This window comes from Onychostoma macrolepis, chromosome 02 (genome assembly GCF_012432095.1).
Source record: "Onychostoma macrolepis isolate SWU-2019 chromosome 02, ASM1243209v1, whole genome shotgun sequence".
In the NCBI taxonomy this organism is placed as follows: domain Eukaryota; kingdom Metazoa; phylum Chordata; class Actinopteri; order Cypriniformes; family Cyprinidae; genus Onychostoma; species Onychostoma macrolepis.
In genome coordinates, this window is record NC_081156.1 from 18,279,938 (window position 1) to 18,307,904 (window position 27,967).

At 37.6% G+C, this 27,967-nt stretch overlaps 1 protein-coding gene across 1 annotated transcript in view; it reads right to left on the reverse strand.

Annotated features, from left to right (window-relative positions):
• Positions 1-27,967, reverse strand: part of xkr4 (XK related 4) — a 68,389-nt gene that overhangs the window by 20,985 nt on the left and 19,437 nt on the right. The window contains exon 2 of the mRNA XM_058760833.1: positions 1,502-1,701. Within this exon, the coding sequence (XP_058616816.1) occupies positions 1,502-1,701 (200 nt within the window). The remainder of the gene's footprint in view (positions 1-1,501; positions 1,702-27,967) is intronic.

Here is a 27,967-nt window from a genome sequence, read left to right on the forward strand (position 1 = left end):
GTTGGGATCTCTGATGAAAGTAAACCAGGTAAACAAGGTGGGCAGGTAGGCTGGTATGTTTTGCTGGTTTTAAAGGGTATTTGAACACTTATCAACTGGTCAGGTTGGAGAAACAACTGGTCAACCAGCTTAAAACCAGTTTTGGCAGATTGGGAGACCAGCTAAACAAGCGCAAAATATCTTAACTAGGGTAAGAGATGACCTAAACCAATTCTAAGCTAGCTAGCTAAGATCAGCAAACCACCTTAGGCTTGTTTTCAGCACACACACTCCAACACCTACATTAGTAACACTTTAGCACATAGGTGAAATTGCCACATTCACTTCATTATTCACAATTAGTGTGTGTACAGGTTTGACTACAATCAACAACGCTATCACACGGCCATTTCGTACATATTTTAGGAGGTGGTTAATTTTTGTGACCGTTAAGTTTAGGGGCAGGGTTAAAAAGTTAGTTCACCCAAAAGAAAAGAGCTGCTTCCAGTTAATGTAAACAACGCATGTGTGTGGAGACGCATGTACGTGTTAACGTAAGTAGCAGCACCATGCGCATGCAATGTTTACATGAACCGGAAGCAAGTGCATGCATTGTGATACTCTCCACAATGGCGGGGTGCTGCTGCAGACAGGATGAGGAGAAGAATTGTTGAATAAAGTCGTTATTTTTTTTTTTTTTTGCACACAAAAAGTATTCTCGTAGCTTCATAACATTACGGTTGAATCACTGATGTCACATGGACTATTTTACCAATTTCCTTGCTATGTTTCTGGGCCTGGGAACATTTCAGTTGCGTTGCTTTCTATGGAGGGTCTGAGAGCTCTCAGACTTCATCAAAAATATCTTAATTTGTGAAGAGAACGACGGTCTTACGGGTTTGGAACAACATGACGGTGAGTAATTAATGACTGAATTTTCATTTTTGGGTGAACTAATTCTTTAAGGTGTAGTCCTTCGTACGAGTTCCTACGAATTTGCCACCTCATAAAATATGTAAGATTTTTCACAAGTTATATGAATCCGTATGAGTGAGGTCATTCAAATTTGCCACTTTGTCAAATATGTACGAACTGCCGTAAGATCAGGTTGGAATGAACTATTCAGCTGGCACTCGTCAAAAAGTGCTTATAAATCTGTGAAGTTATGTTTGTATTGAAATCTAGTGTTTTACAGGGGGTTTTGTGAGGGTTATGTTTATGGGTTGATGTGTGGTTACATTAGTGATAATTCAGTGAAATTTTGTGGGCAAAAAAGGTTAACAGTGTATAAGATATGAAGCACAGCTCACACAGAAGTCACTTTCAAACCAAGCAGCATTCTGTCAGTCAGCACGGCGAAATCACATGACCAAACATAAACATTTTGGGGAACTCCTGAACATGGAGATTCCTATTGACTTGACTGGATATCACAGAGCAATGGTAAATGTAACCGCCCCTTTAGGTGATCTAAAAACAATGGAAGTCCATGAGAAGTTCGAGTGCCCTTGTGTTGCGTTACCTTGCACAGCCTGGAGTTTGTGAGTCTGTATGATGATACAGAGCTGGAGCACCAGCTGAGGTGCGCTCTCCAGGAATGTGGCCAGTAGGTGGAGCATGCTGACGTCAGCATACTCGTACACCATCCTCCAGTAGAACCTCCAGCGGTCATTCTCTCCACTCTGCCTGCTCCTGATGCCCAGATAGATGGTGTGGAAATACCTGTGCGAGACACAAAGAAAACCCGTTTAAAACCTCTCTCTCTGAACTCTCACTGAACTCTCAATGACAAGGCAGAATCGGCTTCTGCGACAGACAGACGGCTAGAATATCTCAATGTTTTGTCTGCTTTTCTTTTCAACGTGACCTTACAACCGGACAGACTGTTCCAGGCTATGTTGGTCTCCGTGCTGTTTTGAAAACAAGATCTGCTGTGGATGGACCGTTTTGAACTGCTGATGAATTATATTATTTAATGTCAAAGCTGATGACTCAACACATCTCAAAATGATTCAACCAAAAATGGAGCATCATGTCATTGTAAAACGAATAGTTAAACACGGAATCCTTTATAATGTGTGCAGACACTTTCCACGAATAGGACACAAAATTGCATCTTTATCTTTTTTATTTCATCTTCAACAAATGATCAGTGAAAGAAGGTGTTTACTGTTAATTGTTAACACTAAAGGAAGTTACATGACATACTTTATTTTAATGTGTTATGTTTTATTTTATTTTTATATGAGGTTTGCAATATCTGCAACTAGTTTAAAGGTTTTTTATAGATATAAGCATAAATGAACATCAAAAATAAAAAGTATTTTTTTAAATTAAAAAACAAATAAAATAGTAAATTACGAGACCAAATGATGCAGAACGACACAAAAATGAGAAACTTTTTTACTACAGTTAAAAGAATATTACTACAACAGACTGTGAAAATTATGAAAATATAGTTTGTTAAATACAGTTGAGTAGATTAACATCTCTTAGGTGGGACAAGCCAAGATTCCCATTTTAACACGGGACTACAGACATGTGATGTCTTTAAAACAAGCTACCCTTTATGCCAGATAACATACTGTATCTAATAGTTCTCACAACAAAAGCATGGGATGTGTGTCTACAACGCTTTTAAAAAAGTCATGGGACACCAAAGTGTTCTGTATAAATGGAAAGTGCCTGTAACTATTACATTGAAAGTAAAGAAACTAAATTATTAAAGGTTCTTTGAGCGAATCATGGTGAGGACATCTGCGGTTGGAAGTAACTCACCTCTTCATGGGCCTTTCTGCCCCTTTAGGCAGACAGAGCTCTTCGTTTGCTTATAATAAAGAGAAACGGTTCCTATGCAAAAACGGAGGTATTTTAAATTAATTATCACATCTATATTTACCTTTATAATCTTCCTCCTATGATTCAAATGTAAATTTCAATTTTTAATATGCACCTTTGCAGTAAGGTAAAGAATACAGATGAGCTTACAGTTCTTCTACTTTATACCCTCAAATTGAACATTTAACAACGAAACCAAAAGCGATTCTATTACATAATATGCAAAACGCTATTACTATATTCACATGTGATAACTTAGGTATTAGGAAAAATGGATTTTGCTCGCTGTGCTTGAAGAATTTCTCATAGGCCTACTTACTAAAAAATCTTTGCTTCAAACACCAATTAGTCATTTTGAAATCAAATCTATATTTTAAGGTACCAACTCGACAAGCTGCAGCAATAATCTCAAGCAAATTCACTTTTAAAAAGTCTTGCTCACAAAAAGGTGGGAAATCTGTAGGAACTGCTATGGCAACACTGGCATCTTTGCAACAAAACATAGAAAGTTGAACAAACCCGCTGCTTTCACAGGAAAAGAAAAGGCTGAATGTGACAGTCTGTCGCAGACAAACACAGTCATAATGAGCGACTGCGACACAAAGATCTGTTAAAAAGCGCTGTGTCATCTGCTAACAGTAATGGATTGGTGGTGAATGGTGTTAAGGTCTCTCAGTCTGAGGTGTGTTACTGTGGCCCGTGGGTTAGTGTAATGCGTCTTTGCCAAGTGACCCGTCCCTGCGTTTTCCCCAGAAATCCCCACTGTGTAGTTTACCCTTTGACCCTAATAGGCATCCAGCCAAGAACAGACACACACTTATTCTCTCTCCCCAGAGATTCATTAACAGTAAGTTACGAGCACTGCATCAGCTTGGCTGTTACTTTAACAAGAGGGTTTCCCCAAATCCACTGGCAATCAACAGTATTTTTATTGAATATGACGGAAAAAAACAAAAACACAATGTGTACAAATGCTTATGGGGGATATAGTCTTGTTTGCACAATGTTTTGTCATTGATTTCTTTGAGAGTGACTGCCGCCCACTCTGTCTGCCAGATTCTCTCTGCTACAGTTTGCACTTTGATCATTTGTATGCAAAGCATGATTTTATAGTACACTACTTGCCGACTTCAATCAATTCAGAGGCAATGAGTTTACAAGTAAAAGATAATGGATATGTTGACTTATGGACAAAAAAAAATAGTTCACTAAGGTAAATGTGCAGCACTACACTCATATCAGAATGAAACAGCATGCCTTGAGGTATTGTGTTTGTTTTTTTGAATGCTTGAATATAAATGCATAGAAGACACTGTATCAACATCTTGCCCACCTGTTATTCCTTCATGCTTACTCTAGATTAGGGTTTCTCAAGCATTTTGAAATGTTGAACCTGTTTAATACTGTTGAATATATAAACAGACTTTATGACTTTAAAAATATTAGAGCTGTCAAAAGATTACAACAATTTGTAATAATGAATAATAATAATAATAATAAAAAAAAATAATAATAATTTGTAGATGTTTTAAAATAAAATTATTTTTAAAAGAAATATTGGTAACACTTTACAATAAGGTGTCATTTGTTAACATTAGTTAATGCATTAACTAACGTGAACAAACAATGAGCAACGCATTTATTACACTGTTTATCAATCTTTGTTAATGTTAGTTAATGAAAATACAGTTGTTCATTGTTTGCTCATGTTAGTTCACAGAGCATTAACTAATGTTAACAAACACAACTTGTGATTTTAATAATGCATTAGTAAATGCTGTAGAAGTATTGTAAGTATTGTAGAAGTAAGTATTTATTAATTAACTAAGATTAATAAATGCTGTAGAAGTATTGTTCATTCTTAGTTCAGGTTTACTAATGTTTTTAACTAATGTTAACTAATGAACCTTATTGTAAAGTGTTACCGAAATATTAAATATGTAAACCAGAAGTAATGACTTCAAAAATATTAGGGCTGTCAAGATAATTTATAATAAATCTTTTAAGAATTCATAACTGTAAAATAAATAAATAAATACACACATACATACATACATAAACCAGAAGTAATGATTTAAAAAATATTGGGGTTAAAAGAATAGAAAATACAGTCAAAAGAATTTAGAATAATTAATAATGATAACTGTAAAAACATCATTTGTAAAAATAAAATTAATTTGAATGATTGAATGAATAATGGATACTACAGTATATTTCCCAGTTCAGTTATTTTCACTTCAGAGGAAGCTCAAGCCTATTACTCATCCACAGTATTGATTTTTTTTTAGTGAATCATTGCAATAATGGTCATTTTAATAGCATTAATAATTATTCAGGATGATATGAAGTATGAGCTAACAGGTGCACATTTCTGGTTTGGTGTCAATGAAGCTGTGATGGTGCTGTGTGGCTACATAAGATAAAACGGTTAGGAAACACTGTTCTAGATGTGTCAGGTTGGATGTTCACGGTATCAAACCATGGCCTATTTTTTGATACTGTCTTGCCTTTGCAATGTGTAGGCCTAGAATACAACTCATGCAGATCCTCAACAGACAGCAGAGCTAAAAACATGAAGGGCTGATGATACTCTTAAATAAAACACAAATTCACCCCAAGGCGCTAGTAAAGCCACTATTCAAAAATAAATGAAGCAATAATGGCAGATTAAGTCTTTAGATACTGTTCTCTGGCTCTGCCATAGTATCAGTAGTGACTGAATCAAAAGAAAACCATGACAAAGGTACCGCAGTCGCCTGGTGCAGAGCAGCAGGGTCGCGGTATGATCTTCCGTCTGACCTTAAGAGTGGGCGTCTGTCCAGCTTCTTTATCAGATAAGTGGGCTTCAAAAGAGGCCTGCGCTTGAAAACGCGCATACTCCTGGCATTTCCACTGCTCACCCTAAAGGCCAAACTAAGAGAGGCCTCTCATATGGCCGTTGTTGGATTTCAGATAAGTCACGGGTAGTCTATGTTTCCGACTCTGCAATATGTATCCCCTTCTTATACGGTCCACCTGAAACCATGAATCCAAGAGATTCAAGGGATTATACATGTTGATGTGCATCCTCTTGCCTTGATTGGATTATTCCTGCATCTCCGCATACACCAGTCAGAGGGGTGGGAGGTAATATAAAAAACAATCTAAATTGCTTGAGGAAATCATAATGATTCATGCATACATTCAGATCACACATCAGTCAAAGACCACCATGTGCAGAGGTGTAAAAAAAATTAAATAAAATCCCATATTTATTATTAGATTTATTTTCTTAATGATTTTTATTATCTTTTTAATAAACTGATTGGTTTGTTAACTCAGTAATAGTTTTATAATAATTCAACTATTTAATAATAATTTAAAATAACAATAAATAAATACAAATCACAAAAATAAATACAACTATTGAACAAAACAAATAAAAAAAAATAATAAAAAGTAACTTAATTTAATTTAATAAAAATGTTATAATTGTAAGCAATACATAAAACTGCTTACCTCAAGCTCTTATCCCTTCCTCTTTCGCCACTTCCACTTTTTTTCAGCACACATCAAAATACAACTGCTAAAGTGTGATTTATCATGTTCTTTTTGTCTACCACTAGCGCATGCTGATAACATTTTATTCTACTATAGCAACGTGTGTCGTAGCGTACGAGTCATATGTGTCCTCATTGTACAGTCTACACACACGTCGTGACCAAGTTTATTAGATCCATGTCACACAATGTGACATGCAGTGATTTTATAGGATTGCTAAAATTGTGCAGTGTGTTTTGGGCTTAAGATGTTTCTGTTCCCCCTTTGAAAGTCCAGGTAACCAAAAGAATATCCAAAAGGTCATAAAGGCAGCCTAAAATAAATCTGTATTTTATATAAAATGATCATATCTCTTCACAAGACTTGGATTTAATTTTAAATTAGTTTTTTCAACTCTTTTGTGGCCTATTTGGATTTTCTGAATTTTGGTTACCTGGACTTTCAATGGTGTGTTTTAATTTGTGTTTCGAAGATTCACCAAACTCTTATGGGTTTGGAAGAACATGAAGGTGAGTAAATGATGACAGAAGTTAAATTTTTGGGTGAACTATCCCTTTTAAGTAATGATAATCTACTAAACGTAGTTAACATGTATTAAAAAAGTCTATAAGAAATTGCAAGACATAAAAGGTGGGCTAACACACAATGCATACACTTGCCTAGAGCAATCCAGTGAGAATGACAAAACACAAACCACATGCCTACATGTTAGTCCTATACATTAAAGCTGTTGGTTTGATCATGCTGATCTGAGGCCTGTAGCTGTGCACTTCCTATCTGAAGAAAAGACGCTGCTTCTTCCTGCTGACATTTTTCTCCTTCTCTTCAGGCTAGGGGCCTCCTTTTCATCACTGTCTCATTTAAACTCCCCAACCATCGCCGCTACTGGTCATCACACACACACACTCACAAGTGCATCATCCCTTGGCACAGCGTAGAGCTCAGCGCTTCCCTAACCTGCCAATCAGGTAGTGGAAAACGGCCCTGTGAGAGCGCTTAGATTTGTTTGTACTTTTGTTGTCACAAGTTGCATCACATTTTTTTTATCAAGCTTTTTTAAACTGCATCAATCACATATCAACCTAAAAACAGCCTTTGATCCATCCCTGATCTTCACCTTTAATATCTAACCATTGACAATTTAACATTATGGGTTACAAACAACTGAGACAACCCATATTTTAAAGGAATATTCATTTAAATACATTTTAACTTTATATTCACTGAACAAAATTATAAACGCAACCCTTTTGTTTTTGCCCCCATTTTTCATGAGCTGAACTCAAAGATCTAAGACTTTTTCTATGTACACAAAAGGCCTTAGGTGTGCCTTAGGCTGGCCACAATAAAAGGCCACTCTAAAATGTGCAGTTTTACTGTATTGGGGGGGTCCGAAAACCAGTCAGTATCTGGTGTGACCACCATTTGCCTCACGCAGTGCAACACATCTCCTTTGCATGGAGTTGATCAGGTTGGTGATTGTGGCCTGTGGAATGTTGGTCCAATCCTCTTCAATGGCTGTGCGAAGTTGCTGGATATTGGCAGGAACTGGAACACGCTGTCGTATATGCCGATCCAGAGCATCCCAAACATGCTCAATGGGTGACATATCCGGTGAGTATGCTGGCCATGCAAGAACTGGGATGTTTTCAGCTTCCAGGAATTGTGTACAGATCCTTGCAACATGGGGCCGTGCATTATCATGCTGCAACATGAGGTGATGGTCGTGGATGAATGGCACAACAATGGGCCTCAGGATCTCATCACGGTATCTCTGTGCATTCAAAAAGCCATCAATAAAATGCACCTGTGTTCGTTGTCCATAACATACGCCTGCCCATACCATAACCCCACCGCCACCATGGGCCACTCGATCCACAATGTTGACATCAGCAAACCGCTCACCCACACGACGCCATACACGCTGTCTGCCATCTGCCCTGTACAGTGAAAACCGGGATTCATCTGTGAAGAGAACACCTCTCCAAAGTGCCAGACGCCATTGAATGTGAGCATTTACCCACTCAAGTCGGTTACGACGACGAATTGCAGTCAGGTCGAGACCCCGATGAGGACGACGAGCATGCAAATGAGCTTCCCTGAGACGGTTTCTGACAGTTTGTGCAGAAATTCTTTGGTTATGCAAACCGATTGTTGCAGCAGCTGTCCGGGTGACTGGTCTCAGACGATCTTGGAGGTGAAGATACTGGATGTGGAGGTCCTGGGCTGGTGTGGTTACACGTGGTCTGCAGTTGTGAGGCCGGTTGGATGTACTGCCAAATTCTCTGAAACGCCTTTGGAGACGGCTTATGGTAGATAAATGAACATTCAATTCATGGGCAACAGCTCTGGTGGACATTCCTGCAGTCAGCATGCCAATTGCACGCTCCCTCAAAACTTGCGACATCTGTGGCATTGTGTTGTGTGATAAAACTGCACATTTTAGAGTGGCCTTTTATTGTGGTCAGCCTAAGGCACACCTGTGCAATAATCATGCTATCTAATCAGCATCTTGATATGCCACACCTGTGAGGTGGATGGATTATCTCGGTAAAGGAGAAGTGCCCACTAACACAGATTTAGACAGATTTGTGAACAATATTTGAGAGAAATAGGCCTTTTGTGTACATAGAAAAAGTCTTAGATCTTTGAGTTCGGCTCATGAAAAATGGGGGCAAAAACAAAAGTGTTGCGTTTATAATTTTGTTCAGTATAAATATAAATTGTGTGTTAGTCCTCTAAGGACCCGTACATTAAAGGGTTACTCCTCCCGAAAATGAAAATTTTGTCATTAATCACTTACCCCCATGTCGTTCAAAACCCTTTCGGAACACAGCGCCATTTTGGAGAGTATCCACTGAATGCAAACTGCGTATGCTCTTCTGTGTCAGCCGCACCACATTATTTACTTGGCAGTCAATGGGACAGTCACAAGCCTCTCGGTTTTCATCCAAAATATCTTAAATTGTGTTCCGAAGATGAACAAAGCTTTTACGAGTTTGTAATGACATGGGGGTAAGTGATTAATGACACAATTTTCGGGTGGAGTAACCCTTTAAAGCTTTTGGTTTGGTGAGTCTTAGGGTGAATTCAGCTTAATAAGGACATTTTTCCCCAGTCATCTCAATACCATCTCTCTCTCTCTCTCTCTCTCTATATATATATATATATATTTATACTACGGGGCCGATGAATGCTTGAATCTGATTGGCTGACGAACGTTCTAAGGTATGCAATTATTTTCAGGGAAACGCACGGCGAACGTAGTTCCAGGCAGCTCTTGACCGCATTACATGACCATATCACTTCGCCAAATGATTTGTATTATTTCAAAGGTCTTACAACAGCAAAATAACCAAAACCCACAACGACACTGGCCAAACAAATAAATATAGTAAACAAAAGGATAAAAACAGATCATATCCATGTTTTTGCCACACAATTTATATTTATATGGATTTATGTATAAAACAGTTATTTTAATTGTAATAATGTTTCACAGTATTATTGTTTCACAGCTAAATTTTACTTGATAAAATAAATTTCAAAATGATTAAAGAAAGACATTTAAAAAAATTGAATGGTAGTTTATATTAACCCATATGAAGTGCCAGCAATTCAGTTTTTTTATCAGTACATCTGAGGATCCTGAATCATTGGACTGCTACTCCATTCACATACCAACATAAAAAAGCAACGGCAAGATCTGTGGGCAGTGGATGGTTATTTCAGGCTGAATGCACATCCTCCTGACCAGGGAATGAACCCTCCATAGTACACTTACATTATGAATGGGGATCGGGTCATTGTTTATTCATAACAGTTCGATTGAGGTTCCAAAGTCTCTCTCTCTTCCAGCACACCAGACAAGTTTATACACAGACAGGTCATTTCTAGGCAGTGTCACTATTTTGTTTTTGACTAGTTTCACTTATTAAATCATAAAAATCCCTAAAAATCACTTGTTTAGTCAGGATAAACTTCTAAGAGTTGTTAAAATGTGTTTTATTCATGTTTTAGTCACCAAGTGAGCCAGAAATACTGCTCATGCTCCTTCATGACAATCCAACTGAAGTTTTATAAACGCCTATACGTCAAGTTTGCAGTGTTTCTGTTACGGTCAAATCATTCTTCCTCTTCAAACGTAGCTCTTATGTTCCTATATACTGTACCTCACTCACAGGTGGTCACTCATTGAGATTCAGAGGAGAGAAATTCAATCAATAAAGTTGCACTGGACCGTCATGGTAAGAAATCATATGCTCTTCTGTCCTCTGAAGTTATACGTACTATAACTTCAGCCGATTTGGGTTTATACGCTGAGGTTATTGAGTGACATGCATTTCCAGGCAGACTTTTCATGCCTGAAAGAACTTGACCTGTTAATGGCAACAGGAGGAGTAGTCAGTGAGGAACAGGACTTTGCTTTTACAGTGGAAGACGAGCGGGACGGCATGAGTGACAGCCACAGACGGTCTACAGGGTACACGAGGGAGCGTGCCTGCTCTTCATCTGGTTTCTGGGCGCCAGGGGTCCACGCGCCTCCAGAGGAAAGATTATGCTGTGTTGGTCTCAACACACAAACTTACGCACACTGAAACTCTGGAAAGAAAGTGCAACTTTTTGAAAAAGCACCTTGATGATTAATTTATTGCCAGGCAATACTATATACTGTTTTAAAAGCAATCTGCTAGAACTCTAAAAAAAACAAAACGTCGGCAAGTAACGGCTGTGACGATGATTTAACAGCCATCATCACTCATACAAGTGAAAGATTACACTCACAGCAATATGCTGGCGATGCATGGAACGATGCCTGCTCGACTCCGACTCACTGTAAAGTAATATCAGTATCACTGTGTAGGCAGCGTGCTGTCACACAATGGTGGATGGACTGATGCCACGCTCTGATGGCATGTAAGAGACGGCCGCATATCAGCAGAATGCGAGGAGGACGTGTGTTTGATGTACTGTGTGCTGCTAGCACTGTGTGGCTTCATTCAACAGTCGCATGAGTCAATGCAACTCTGACCTTTCATGGTCTTGGACTACGATACAAACAGGCAACAAGGTTGTATTTTTCCATTTGGAGCATAAAGCCTCTTGACCTTGCTGCTTTTCTGTCTGTGTAATGGAACACGAGTAATCCCAGCATTCAACACTGGCCCATCCTGTGGAAAATACAAGCAAATCTTATCCATCCTACCAAGAAAAGCCATACAAAAGTATTTAAATACTGGGGTCTGTAAGATTTTTTAATGAATTTGAAAGACGTCTCTCATGCTCATCATGGCTGCATGTATTTAAACTAGGGCTGCCCTCGACTAAAGATTTTTTGATCGACTAATAGTCGTTCATTTGAAGTGATTAGACATATAATTCATAATAATGAGCCTTTACTTGCCTATAGCCCGCTTAAAGCTTGCCACAGAAGTAAATGATTATGAATACTTCAGAGAAAAAACAGCAACACTGCCTTAACATCATAATAATTAATTGATAAACTAGTGCATGTTTCATATGGATTACATGAAAATATTTGTTTTCCATTTGAATTGGTTCATTTAAAAGTAGACATTTCGCTTTCTGTAGATAGTATATTTTTCATGTCTGTGAGGCAAGCACAGAGGTTTTTTTTTTTTTTTGACATGCTTAATTTCCCAGAGACCTAGATGGCAGAAAGTGCACCCTGTTTGCTTTCATTATTTTACAAAAGCACAACACTGTGTTGTTATTGTGAGTGCACACAAATGAAGAGCACATGTAGAGCTTTTACAGATTTGAAAGATCTATTACTCTTATCTGTATGAGCAAAAATGTATTTTAATTAAATGCAGATGATCACACTGGCACCTACAAGTTAACTGCTACGGTTCAGCTTCCACACTCTGCACAAACACTTGAATAGTGCACATTTTTCTAGGTTTGCATTAAAGCAGACGGCCAGGTAATGATGCTACTACTTACATTTCAGATGATATGCCGCATTTGAGTTTGATGAACGATACAAACATTTGCATGTCCAGACCGATACACTGTAATTTTTTTTCCCGTAATGGCAAAGCGGAATTTACAACAGCCATAACTCCAATCTTTCTTCAATCATTCTAATATGCTGATTTGTTGCTCACAAAACATTTCTTATTTATTAAAAATGTTGAATCTATTTGTGCTGCTTAATATTTTTGTGAAAATGATTTTTTTTTTCAGGATTCTTTGATAAATGGACATTTCAAATGAACAGCATTTACATTAGAGAAATCTTTAGTAATTTATAAATGTCTTTACTATCATTCATTTTTGATCACTTTACGGTAAAATAATATGGTAAAAATAAAATAATATACAAACAGGTGACCATATGTCCTCTTTTTCCCAGACAATCCTGGCCAGAATTTCTATATTGCCTAAAATATCCACGTTTTGGCTTTGTTTTCCTGTTTTCATACTTGCTGAAGGTAATGATCGAAAAGTAGTTTGACCAGTAACAAGCAGCTTTTGTACATAGGCCTAATCGATCAATCGTGGTGTGTGAGAGGGTAGGATCTACAGAGAACAGTCAAAGCGATGCAAATACGCATATATATTAGGTGTGTTTGACTTGTAGTGGCACTGCGCAACCCGATTGTTGTATGACATCAATTGTTTGGCCGATTATGAGCAGCAACCTGGTGGACTAGTTACAAAGCTTGAACACAATCCCCGAAGACCAGAATCCAAAAAACATGCTCCACATGCTAACGCATCTGATGTTGACCAGCTATTTTGGTCTTTTCAGCAGGAATGGCACTCAGTGTACCCACAGAATAAATGTCTCAAGGCATAGCTAAAAAACCAGCGTGGCAGCAGACATAAGTTTGGACTGAAAATCTAAACTTCCACACGGCCCATGGGGCTCGTTGCAGACAGGAGGCGAGAATTCAATATACTTACACAGCTGCCCAAAGCCTATCCAGTGATAAATGTCTGCTGTCCAATTGCCAAGAGGGACCGACTCATTCCAAATCAATTGAACCTTGTTATTCAACAATTACGCCCATCTTTTTGCTGCATGATGACGGAAAGAAGGTCACTGGCACACGAAGCATCATAAATACTCACCGGCGCTGAATATTGCTGTGTACTAAATTCTTGACACGGCCCATCTTTCGAGCATTTACCAGTCACTGCAGGAACATAAGTTAGAAGCTTGTGAGGAGAACTGCAGCGGCAAAAAAAATTTATGGTGGAAAAATTTCCAATGAGTGACAGCAACATTGCCAGCCAAAAAAATAAATAAATAGAAATATCAGCAACAATCGTACGGTTGGATTCACAACAGGCCCAATGTGATAATTTGGGAATATAATTATTAAACTCATAATAGATTCATAATAAGCATTCAGTTCCTTTGAATTTATTCACAAACCCACACCCCAGACATAATTCAATCAAATGCGATTTGGTTTTCAAGAGCTCACATTTAAAAATGACTGTATAATATCCTTTAATTATGAGATTAATAATGATAGCAGTTAGTCATGCTGCGTAATGGAAGCTTAAATCTCACAAAAAAAGCTAATTGGGAGGGTGGAGAATGAGTTTTTGGTTGTCTGATGTGCAGTTGGTCTAAAATAGATCGGTCAGTAAGTCATGGAGAGCCATGTCATTTGCTAATGCCAGAGGGAAGATTCAGCTGTGTCATTAGAAGAAATGTGACGCCATGATAGTGCATTGTTACAACGGTTCACAAACGAAAGAACAAGAACAATGGAGAGAAAGATCACAGGTGAGTTGCCTCACGCACACAGTGACCAAATACAACCTAGTGCAGGGGCTGCTGGGTAGGTTCTCTCCCTGGCAAATGTAGCCTTCATTAGATGCATGGAGAGCCAGTGCCTTCAGGCTAAACCACACTCAGAAACTCGTGAGGAACCAGAGTTCCTGTTTATGGCAAAATCTCAAAAAGGACTTCCTGTTAAAATGCAAGTCTCCCTCTCTGATTGTACATAAAACTCACTCACAGATGCACTCAAATGTTGTCCCGTAAGTCCCATAAACAAGCATTTTCCTAAAGGAAATACCAGTGCTTGCAAGAAAAATAATAATGTTTACAAGCTGAATGTGCTGCTTTATCATTGACAAACATTAGAAGACATTTCCAAGTTTTGTATTTTACAATGGATTGGTGGTAAATATCCATATCATCCTGCACTCTTTTTGTTTTCTGTCTTACAAAATATCTTACTATTGCATAGGGGTGGGTGATGAAATTAAAAAACAACAACAACTCAAGAATAAGAAACTAATTGCCAGCAATAGGACAAAAAAACTACAGTAGAACAAATAAATAAGAAATGCTACATACATTGTATAAAGTAATCAAAGGTATAAAAACACTGCATATTCTTCACTGTGCAATTAAATATCTATTTTCATATTAAAGTTAAAAAAGTGATTTGGTCTCTAGAGCAGTGAGAGATTTTCTCAGCAGGAATATTAGACTGCTCTCACTTTAAGAGCTGCCTGGATCCAATATCCTGTTACACATGTGTTTTCCTTCTCAGCTGTTTGCTTTCACTTAAGACCTAAATTACTATTTTTATGAGGATACTTGCAAAGACGGGCATTTTGACACATACGAGTGTGTGTATTTAATTGTTCAAGGCCAATAAAAGTGGCACAAATAACTGCATACTGCATATAGGCCTAGCGAAATAAGTTGTCTTTCGCTACTGATAGCGTTTCAACAGCTTAAAATCACTTGTTTTTAAACCACAATGCTTAAAAACACGTGCAAACATTAAGGTGTCATGACCACATAGGACAGCAACATTAAGTGAGCTTGTAACCATGATCAAGATCATAGTCCAAAATCTCTACTGCTCAAATTTTTACTGGTGTCTACCAGTATAGACGGTTTCAACGGCAACAACCTAAACAAACGTAACTAACTTAACTTCCGGTAGACTTCCACAGAGAATCAATAACAACAGCTAAGTCCATCTAGAGTAGAGTTATTTTTGATAAGTAAAATATGTTTGCTGTGTAAATCAGACGGACTTACTGTGAAAATGCAAATTCATTCTCTGCCAGCAGGAGGTGCTTTAAAGCAGGAGAAATAGACGTTTCCCCGGTAATGGCTGTACACAAAGCAAACCCTGCTTTAAGGACTTTGTATTTCTATAGTCTTTGGCAAATAAGATGCAAGATGAAATGTAAATGACATCGAAAATTTTCTAAAGACAGCCTTCTTTCAGAAATACAGTGATATAAAAACACCCACACCTCATTTGGATTTTCAAATGTGCAGTACGTGCTCATGTTTATTCAACGAAGCCTTTTGGAAAATCGGTCAGTTTTGATATCGTGGCGGGTCGCCACAAATAAATAAATATATGGGAAACACATCCCACAGCACAACCACCGGAGCCCAACTTCATTACTCATCACTATAACTTTAACTGCATTTGTAGTCGGCAAACTAGCCAGACGATAAACAAACACAGACCGGAAGTTAACTTCGGGCCAGGCACGTGCGCCCAATGGAACTGTCTATATCGCCCACCCCTACTATTGCGGTGTGAGAAACCACTGCAAACAATTCAGCGTGTGAATGAACTGTCCAAAATGAATCAAACTGAATCATAAACAATTGCAGACCTTTTTGCAAACCCATTTGACCAATTAGATCAAAAGAGCGATTCTGATTCTAAACAGCTGATTGACAAAAATGACATGATTGTTGAAATATTATCAGAGAAAATGACTCTCAGATTGGTATTCGTCAATCCCACTGACACAAAGATTTATCAGTAATGCCTGGCTCACACTACAGGATTTTTAAAATCCTAACCGATTATGAAATCTGGTTGCAGCACACACATAAGGAGAATCTTTGCAGATTATCTTCCCTCAAATCTTAAACATGCACACACTACAAAATTTGAAATTCGTGGCGCATCACACACTACAAGATATTATTAAGGTTATCATGCCAGAGGGCGCGCCTCACATGATCTCACGCAGCAGCTCGTCAGCAATGTTTACATAATAGCTAGCTTACTAGCAGCTTTCACTCACCCAGTATGTCAAAACTGAGGCGATTTCACCCCAGCGCTTCTCTTTTTCCTTATCAGTTGTGATACCTGTTCGACATATTATACAGACAATCGTGTTACTACAAAACTTCAAGAAGCAGTTTCCTCCGTCTCCACTATTCAACGGAGCCGTACAGCAGCTGTTTTGCGGTCTTGCATTGGCTGTTATAAGTGCTGACGTAATCATATAGCCATCATCACCCCGATTTGAATCCTAAATATCAAACATGTTTGATATGATCGGGGCGGCCCCGATTTGTGTGCTAGAAGATCAGGAGGTGCAAAGTTCTATCGGTGCACGCCTCACATTACCAGATAATCCGCGCCGAACATCGGGACCGATCGAGGTACTCGACAAGATTTTCCCTCCGATTCTCGGGAGGGGGAAATCGGGGCTAAATCGGGCAAAAAATCCTGTAGTGTGAGCCAGGCATAATATTTCATTGGGGCAAAATGGAATTTCACTGAGGCCCCTGGGCTACACATAAGAATCAGCACGGAGTCACTGTGCTGTAAAAACAACTCTGGAGAAAAACAGTTGGCTTCTGGAAGTAAAAACTTCTCCATACTGGGCAGACACTAATGTGCTCTATAAATGGTTAATGTGCACAGAAAGAAAAAAACAAAGACAAAAAAACAGTGCCAGCTTGCAAAAACTGTAAACAGACAAACTAATCATGGCATACAGAATAACTGAAGCACAGCTGAAGCTCAAAATTCAAGTCAGCTTTTTTTCTTTTGAAGTAATTAAAATATTTTTCATCATCACACTCAATCGTGGATTTCTCTGAAACAATCCCTGTTCTGATTAAGAGAAATGGTTGTGTGAGGGAAACACAGCAAGAGCGCAGAGAGTGAGAGAGAGAGAGAGCAGGAAAGACAGTGTGTGTAAGTGTGAGTGTGCACACATGAGTGATTTAGAAAATTACATTCAGCCTGTGGTAACATCCAGGCACGTTCCAGTGGCCTCACAGCACTCCTCAACTCACTCATCCTGCCTGATTCACCTTCACCACACTCTCAGTTAACGGCCCCACAGGAAACACTGGATACTGGGCCACAGCCCCATGAATAACATATTCAACGGCCCTTAAATACAACAGCGGGCGATTAACAAAATGATTAATATTGATGTGTCCATGCCAGCTGACATATACAGGATACATGCAGTAGAGCACAATATCTGCTCTATATTTTCAAGCCGGCTGACGTTACACACTTCATTTGACCTGGGTTAGACCTACGGTTCAGTGTGGCAGATTTTCTGTAAAAGCCCTGAGTAAAAACACAAAGACGGGCCATGAAATAGAAATGTACATTCATTAACCTTCATTTGAGAGCACCACAATAGTCCTTCTAAGTAAACCAAAGAGGACTCTCAGGAATACTACACTTACGCAAACGAATGAATCACATTGTTTTGTTTGTCTCTGAGCAGCAAGGCCTCTGAATAACAAATCAGCCGTTTGCCTCCATTTAATCCTCGTGTCTTTATTTCTGCTGATAAGAAAGTTGTACATGAAAAAAAGGTCACAGTAAAACACAAATCAGAACACACCTATTTCATACTTATTCATACCACCGTTCATCAATCAACCCCTATCTGAACTTTACTAAGCGGTGTGCTGAACACAAATTAGAACAATTCTTAAGTTCCCTTCAGGTTGTGAACAGTAACACAATAGGCCACTAACTGAAACTTACTAGAGCAGTTATTATACTACAATTCATAAATGTGAGATTGATGTTATATATATATATATATATATATATATATACACACACACATATACCTTGATCATACTGTATTTACCAAGGGTGCCGATATTTTGGCCATGACTGTATGTATATATACACACACATATACATACAGTCATGGCCAAAAATATCGGCACCCTTGGTAAATACAGTATGATCAAGGTTGTGAAAATTAATCTGCATTATTAATCCTTTTGATCTTTTATTTAAACAATTCACAAAAATCTAACCTTTCATTGGATAATAAGAATTTAAAATGGGGAAATATCATTATGAAATAACTGTTTTTCTCTAATATACATTGGTCACAATTAACGGCATCCTTTTATTCAATACTTTTTGAAACCTTTTGCCAGTTGAACAGCTCTAAATTTTCTCATATAATGCCTGATGAGGTTAGAGAACACCTGACAAGAGATCAGAGACCATTCCTTCATCCAGAATCACTCCAGACCCTTTAGATTCACAGCTCCACGTTGGTGCTTCTTCTCTTCAGTTCATCCCACTCATTTTTTATAGGGTTCAGGTCAGAGGACTGGAATGGCCAGCAGAAGCTTGGTTTTGTGCTCAGTGACACATTTTTGTGTTGCTTTTGAGGTTTGTGTTTGGATTATTGTACGGTTGGAAGATCCAAACATGGCCCATTATAAGATTAATAACAGAGTCAGTCACTTATTGATTTTTTTATCTGTTGGTATTTGACAGAATCCATGATGCCATGTGTCTAAACAAGATGTCCAGGACCTCCAGCAGAAATATAGGCCCACAACATCAAAAATACAGCAGTATATTTCATTGTACACATGGGGTACTTTTTATCCCTGTGTTCACCAAACCCATCTTGAGTGTTTGCTGCTAAAAAGCTCATTTTTCAGTTTCATCTGACCATAGAAGCCAGTCCCATTTGAAGTTCCAGTAGTGTCTGATAACTGAATATGCTGGAGTTTGTTTTTGGATGAGCTAGGAGAATTTTTCTTGAAACCCTCCCAAACAACATGTGGTGATGTAGGTGCTGTTTGGCAATTTATTTTAAGGTTTTCTGACCCTGAGACACAACTATTTTCTGCAATTCTCCAGCTGTGGTCCTTTAGGACGATATAGACACACGTCCTCTTCCAGGCAGTTTCGTAACATTTTCTGTTGATTGGAAATTCTTAATTATTGGAAATAGGAATTTTCACTGCTCTAGCTCTGTTCTTAAAGCCACTTCACTAATTTGTGAAGCTCAATTATCTTTTGCTGCACATCAGAAATATATTCTTTGTTTTTTCTCATTGTGATGGAATTTATATTTCTGTGAAACAGGAAGCCATGGCTGGATAATTTCATGTTCATAATCACCCTGGAGTGCTCAAAATTATGAATATGAATGGTAATATACTTCAGAGATATTTTACTCATAAGAATTTCTAGGGGTGCCAATAATTGTGTCCAAAGTGTATTTGAGAAAAACATTTATTTCATAATGATATTTCCCCCCATTTTAAATTCTTATTATCCAATGAAAGGTTAGATTTTTGTGAATGTTTTAAATAAAAGATCAAAAGGATTAACAATGCAGATTAATTTTCACAGCCTTCTTTGATCATATTTACCAAGGGTGCCGATATATTTGGCCATGACTGTATATATATATATATACAGTATATATATATATATATATATATATATATATATATACACATATATATATTTTATGAAATGCAGGCTTCATTTATTTGATCAAAAATACTATCAATTGTGCATTATTATTACAATTAAAAAAAGTTTTTAGGAAAAATTTATATCAGGAAGATTTGAAAAAGCTGGTGTCCTTAAAATCCTCTTTTAGTCTACTGAAACATTTAGCCTACTGAAATCAGATGTATGTTGTTTCAAACTTCCCATATTTTGAATTCCAAATTGCACTTGCATCTCTTAAAACTAGCCCCTGTTGAGGAGCATTTATTTTTAAGTATCTCCAACATAAATATGCAAACATGCATCCTTGCCTCTGAAAACCACAAGATGCCATTTAATTCTCACAAATAATTTCTTCCACTTTAACTCAAAGCACCCCTATCCCTACTCAGTCTGTCCACGAGATGTCTGGGATATTGATCAGGACTGATGATTTTGTCCTGTCCAGCACTAGATTTCTCCCAGAGCTCCCCTGATCCACTCAACAACCAACCGACTGACAGCTGTAGATCAACACGCCTGATGATGGGTCCAAACAGACAGACAGAATCATTCTCACAGTCATGTAACAGATGATAATCAAATGGATGGTATTATGAAAAGGAAGACTATTGACAATTCAGTAGCTTTACAGCACTTGCTATTTCATCCTGATCTGAAATGGCACTTTTTATGTATATGGTACACTTACTTTTATTAAAAGCATTTATTGCACAAATCCCAGAGTTTATGAAGTTATGTAGTGCTAAACTATTATTTAACAGAACATAAAAATGAAGTTGTTTTAAACATGAAATCCCCACAAAATTGGTGATTTGGTCTGTCCTACCTAGGAGGACTAACTATTTTTGACTGTATTAAACAATTGTACTATGTACTAATTATTAAAATAGTTTATTATTTCTAATTGATTATTACCTAATAAAGACAACAACATCATATAAATCATGGTTTTACAATACTATTTTCACACAAAAAAAAGGTCACAAAAATGTCAAACTTCATTTAATTATATAATTTAATAATTAGTTTAGTTTGGCCCTGAAGCTATCAATCACCCTTTTGCTGAAGGTTAAGGAAGTTATTTCACTTTCCAATTCATTTACTGAAAAGAAAATTTAGGGTCCTATCCTGCATCCTGTTCACAGAATTTGCCACATACTGTACTTTATAATAAGAGGAAGCTCAGAATAGGAGAGGTTCCACCGCTGGTCTGTCAGAGAGAAAGGTGCGTTTCTCTGCTGGTCAGTCTCTACACAGAAATAAATGGGACTTGGAGATCTCACTTCTAAGGGCACCTGAAGTTCCCGTCCCAGTTATCATCAGTACTTTCCCTTTCCTATTCATTACAAATAAACCTAATGAGGCATGAAATTAAGTTCCTTTGTCGATGGAGTATTTGAAAATTAAATCTGCAAGAGAACATGACCATGATGGCCTTTAGATGGACGAAGTGATCTTTTGCATGCGCGTGTCCTTCCAGTAAAACACTTTTCTTTACTTTCGTGAATTTATTTTGCAGAGCATAGCACTTAGCACCCTTGACTTTCACATTCATAAAACGTGCGATCATGTGATGGTGGCCCTGGGCTGCTTGGCACACTCACAGCTCTACAAACACACACAGTCTGCTGCCAGTCCTTCCTAGCTGAGCTCCAGCTGCACACGTGCACCAGCCGAGGCTGTGATTTGTGGCAGACAAGAATGACGTAATTAGTTTGCTGCAAACACACACACATTCTCAAAGGTGAATGCGCTGCAATGCAGCTCACATCCCAAAGGAAGTTGAATTGGAATGACTGGAAGAGGAATTTAATAAAACTGTGATTCAAAGAAATTCAACAGGTGATGCATTCCTTAAAAATAATGAAATGTTCTTCCATCCTGGTCTACAAAAGTGAATTAAATATGAGGGAATATAAAAACTAAATGAATGATAAAGGTATAAATGGTTAATCATGATTATTTTGCTCAAAAATATAATCACGATTATTGTCATTTTTACATTTCATCAGAATTATTTAGACACAAATCAAGAGAACGTCACCTCTCAAGGTTTTCTTGCAGATTTGGACACAGGAAATAGTGCAAACGACCATGTGAAAGACTATATTACACATTTATTTGAGCAGAATATCTCAATAGAGACCGCTAAACTCCAGCTTGCATGTTTGCCTGTTTTCAGCTCATCTGCATTCTTTCCATAATGTAGAAAGAGTGCATGCGCATGGTTGCCAGGTTGGAAAAATTAAGCAAACCACTGGAAAGAAAATATATTGATCAAATAAGCTCTGATTAGGGCATTTAAATTCTTGAAATCTGGCAACCCCAACCAGGAAAGCTTGGCTTGTTACAAATTCAAATTAAGGCAAAGGGCAAATTAAAATTAAACCTTTTTTTTAGGATAAATAATCAGCAGGAAAATATCCATCCACCCATCTATAAACCCTACAGTATCCATCCACACTCTCAGAAATAAAAGGTACAAAAGCTGTCACTGGGGCGGTACCTTTTCAAAAGGTACATGTTTGTACCTAAAAGGTCCATTTTGGTATACATGTTAGTACTTAAAGTGTACATATTTGAACCTAAAAGGTACAAAAGTGTACCTTTTGAAAAGGTACCGCCCCAGTGACAGCTTTTGTACCTTTATTTCTGAGAGTGCACCCATCCATCCATCCATCCATCCATCATCCATACTCCCTGGCATTCAAATTGAGAATTGCACAATTGCTATTCTGCATCCTGTTTCTTACAGAATTCGAAATCAGTTGGAATAAATTGGAATTTAAAAGGCTTTCTCAGTTCAAACCTGAATGGCACACAATGTTAAGGACAGACAAGGTGAAAATAACCATGTTCTGTTGAGACATGAAATATGTTAAGATGGCATTTGGTTTACATTGGTTAGCTATGAAGTATCAACCTATTTCAATGTTAGGTATATTTTTCAAGCTGTTATAAAGGAAATCAGGTCTTAGACCAGTCCATGCCAACAGTCATTCTTACTAAACATTTTCTGCAAGAATTCACACACACACACACAATCTAATTCCTATTTATACAGGTTACTATGAGAATGTGTGGATTCGGCACATGAATGAGAGCGAAGCACTGCATAGCTGATACCTGTATATACTAAGTATATGCATCTCCATACTTTGGCATAGACATTACATATCTCATGCATACCGACACACTTTGCATTGCCACTCAAACTTGCAATAGGGTCTGTACTTTGATTTGCGTTGCCAAATGCGCTCTGCATTTACACCTCGTCAAGAGCGGTGTTAACGGCTTCTTTCTGCATTAAAAGAGAAATCTGGGATTTGTCATTCCTCCCAGACACTTCTTAATCCTCGTCTCTGCGTGCATTCATCTCTCTCAAGTTTGTAGCGGCCTGCCTTCTCAGCCACCAATAAACGCTGCATCCTCTCTAAGCCTTGGAAAGCTCTGAGGGAAAAGCCTCGATTGAGGCTTTGCATTGTTTACTGACAACAGTTTCCACCCATGAGCACAATTCTCACAGATAACTGAACCACTACAGGAGGTAGAGCAGCATAGTCCACTTCTGTGACCACACAAATATTGGGTCTCATTCACTAGTGTTTTCTGGCAAGATGCGTACTTACAAGGAAAAAAAAAAGTCCCTGCCATAATCATAACAGGTGTGTATGTGCATAATGTAACTTTGTTGATGAATCCAAATTATTCTAAAAAAGAGAGTACGTGACTAAATTTAATAATCAGCAATATACTTGCCAAAAAAATCTCCAAATATATCTCCAAAAAATCTCCAAAAATCGCCTGCACAGGCATTCATATTCTACAAACCTATCCTTGTGCATAGCAAGATATTTAAATAAAATCAAATGTGACATTCTTAAAACTAATGGAAATATAACAAACAGCATTTAAAATATTTTAAATATATGCTAAATGTGTGTTGTACATGGTGCAGCTCAATAAAATATATTTTTGATTTTGAAAATACATTTAGATTCAATGTTCATACACCAAAATGTATTACAACATACTTTCATGGGCAAGAAAAACATTTAGGCCAGGGGTGTCAAACTAGTTCCAACCCTGCTCCAACACACAAAACATGTCGTTTTCAAATAAGCCTGAAGGACTTGATTAGCTGGATCAGGTGTGTTTAATTAGGGTTGCATCTAAACTCTGCGGGGCTCTGGCCTTCCAGGAGCTGAGTTTGACACCCCTGATTTAGGCCTAACAGGAATTGTGCGCGCTCAATGAGTTCTCAGGTGCGTAGAACAAAAAGAAGACAGTTTTAATCCAAAAGGTAGCTGAAATTGTTCACACACTGGAAAAATCCAATCAGACCAAAAAAGGTCTATCAAAAATATAGTTTTTTATTTTCCGTATGCACAAGTGAAAAAGTGCAAGTGTCTTAAACAGACCAAAGAACAGACATTTCAACCCATGCTTTCTTCAGTGCTCATCAGGCAAAATGCAAAAACACACTTATATAGGCACTTTGTAAATGACAGCCGATCCTAATCAATGAGGGATAATTGTCATGCCAACCATTTTCCTTTACAAAATCCATTTAATTTCAACTCAAAAATCCAAAAAGCCTCTCTTTGTAGCAAGTTTCTATCTCGGTTACAACCTCTCCTATGCAAGAGAACCCTCTCAATGCCCAGGAATTTGAAGGCATCAAGAAAAACATTTCCAATCTTACAGTGACCTACATTTAGGCTAAATGTAGATGGAATGGCCTACTCAAGATCAAAACTGTAATTATTCAATATGTTCATTTTTCTTTACATGTCATTGTTTTAGAACATTTTAGAGTATGTTACCTGCTGATTTTTATTCAAATGTGTTATAGGTTCACACATTTACCACAAATAAAGTTTTTTTGTTTTTTTTAACACCATGTATTAAAACTTTGGTGCAACCGTTGTCGCTTGCGTCACAACAGCTAAAGACTGTCTTTACGTGATGCAACAAAACGCCCATTGCAAATCATTTGTCCTTTATGTCAGTACATCATAAATAGAACGAGGCATCAGCTTACTGTTGGAGATTTGTCTCTAACATTGTGCTTCATCCAGTGTAGACAGAATCACTGGTTATAAGAAGTTTCAATGTCTTTAGTCATGTCGCTCACATGCGATGTAGACAACGTGTAAATCTGACTATATGTAAATCAATGTATTTTAATGTAAATGACTGTATTTTCTTGGACTGAAATATATGAAGGGCAAAATATATTTTTAAATGTTTAAAAAAATTATATATTTTTAAAATATATTTTTAATAATATACAAAAAAAAAGGGCAGAAAAGTATATTGGTAAAAATATATATTTACGTAAATATATATTGAAACACTTTAGCAAATATATTTTTTTGTGTATTTTGAAATATATTTAAAAATATATTTGCAGATTTATTTTTTTGCTGCATGGGATAGATCGAACTTCTGTATTTTTGTATTTTCACATTCTGATCGACAGGGGGTGGTGCCAAAAATCAAAAGTGCATTATTGGTGTTGAAGTTTCTGGCAAAAGTTATAATGGCAAATAATTAACAAATAATTCTAAATCCTAGAAATGTAAGTTATTAAGGAAACTTTTCTGCTTGAAAACATTAAAGGAATAGTTCACCCAAAAATAAAAATTATGTCATTAATTACTCTCCCTCATGTAGTTCCAAACCCGCAAGACCTTCACTCATCTTCAGAACACAAATTGAGATATTTTTGATGAAATCAAAGAGTCAAGAGTTGAAATCAGAGTTTTCTGACCCTGCATAGACAGCAATGCAACTGACACGTTCAAGGCCCAGAAAGGTAGTAAGGACATCGTTAAAATGCCATAACGGTGGTTGCCATAACAGTGAATGAGACCCATTGCCACACATTTACTCTCACGCTGTATAATGAACATTTTCTGATATTTACATAAAAAGTCCGTCCTCACTCACATGAGTGAGTAGATATGAAAAGATGCGTGGGACAGAACACTCAATGAATAAAAGCAGCCTGGACGCTTTCTTGAACTCATTTTGAGTTCACCCACGCAGAGCAGTGCAAACTGCAAATGAGTCACTTTTCACAAGCATACTCGCATTTCTGCCTCTCTTTGAATCCTGCACCTCTATGACACAACATCTCAAATGACCCATATCAGACGGTAAATGTATAATCAAAACCTAGTGAGCAATTAAGGATATGCAAAGGGGTCAAAGTGATTTTCTGTGGATTGGGAGAGAAATTCATAATAATCAGAGCTTTGACCTGTTTAATCAGTGCCGTGATGAACTCATGCATCGTTTCACTGCTTGAGGTAGAAACTCGGCTCAGTCCAACTATGTGGCAACTAGTCTATAACAGCAGGCATCCTTTAAGCAGAGCAGATTGAAGAGGAGTGGGAAATACATTTAAGAGCTCTCCATTTCAGAGCAACAGACTCAAATGAAATGGAAATGATCTCCTTGCACACTGAAGAGTGGGTGATTTGAGAGAAGCAAAATTGCTTCTTTCCTTAATTTTCTGCATTGAGCCATTTGATAAGCTAAACATTTTTCCATCTTGTTTTACAGCACCCAGAAATGCCTATATAACAGGTGAAACAGATTGAGATGAGTAGTATGTACAAATTTGGTATAGTATTTATAAAACAATAGGCGAAAAGTATACAGATGACTTACTAGTGAAGTTATTAACGCAATTTCAAGAGGAGCACGCCCATCTAATCTTCCAATTAATATCCAAGTATAAAAGAGAGCCTCTTACCACTTCCGTCGTTAGCTCTTTCGGCATCCCTCCTCCTCCCCATCTCCTCCTTTATGCATATTTATCCTTCTGTCTATAGCGGGGCTATCGGAGCTCGAGTAGAATAGTCTCTCTGAGCCCTCCATTGCGGACATCAAGCCAAATCCATTTACCACTAATGCTAAGATTATATGGGCACATGAACTCGTGAACTTCCGGTGAGATTCAAAAGTGCGCATCTGATGGACACTTTACTGTCCCATGAGGCCACAGCAGAGGAGTTATGAATTCCAGTGAAGCGACCGAATTTCATTCATACCCAGTTTCATTTTACCGGTCACAAAGTAATTATTAAACTACATATAACTACTAGACAGTATGCAATTTCAGAGTCAACTCTAGTCTTGCGGAGCCTGTGTAACAGACATCACACTGATGACATCACCTCTAAGATCCAGTTTCCCAGAGCTGCTACTGCACACATACACACAGATATTTATATTATCAACAATGCAAATAAACAAGACAGCTTGTTTTGGCAAAACAGATTAACGGAGGTAATTGAGAACAAGCTGCCATGTCATCAAGTCAAAGTCTATTGCCATGGAAACAGAGTAATTGTCTGATGACCACCAAGTCTCTTTTTCTGCATCTTCAGATTATTCCTTCAGTTTATTCTTTATTTTCTGCTGCTTTACATCTGTTGTGATACACTATATCATAAGGTCAGAAACATCTGGAACATGTTAAAGCATTTTAGACAAGGGGTTTTCAGCTATTTCAGGCCAAGAACCCATTGGAGAGAGATGGAGCAGGGACCCCCATGTACTTAATGTACAAAACTGAGTGTGTGTTACAGTTTTTTTTAACTGCTTACACACATTTTCAAAACTATGCCTCTTTTTTTCCAAACTTTACACGCAAATTCAAGAATTGCACACACAAAATGCAAAATGCCTCACATCTCTTACAAAATGAAGCACTGCATTCAAAATATCACAAACACATCTCAAAAGCAAACATTTGCAAACAGCTTTGCCATAATATTAATTCCTGTTAGATTTTTGTGTGTTACATACATACATTTTGTCATGTGTTGTGTTTTGCAAAAAGTGTTATATGAAATTGAAAACTGAGTCAAAGACTGGGAATTAGTGTATAGTTTTGCAGATTTGATGTGTGGTTCTGGTGTTTGATTGTCAGGTTTCAGAAATTATGTGACAATTAGATTTCGTGTGTAAGCAGAAAAAACTGTAAGCCTGACTTACAAAACATCGATATAGTACCATATTAATGCATTCACATACTTTATGATGTTTATTGTACTCACTGATGCTTACCGTAT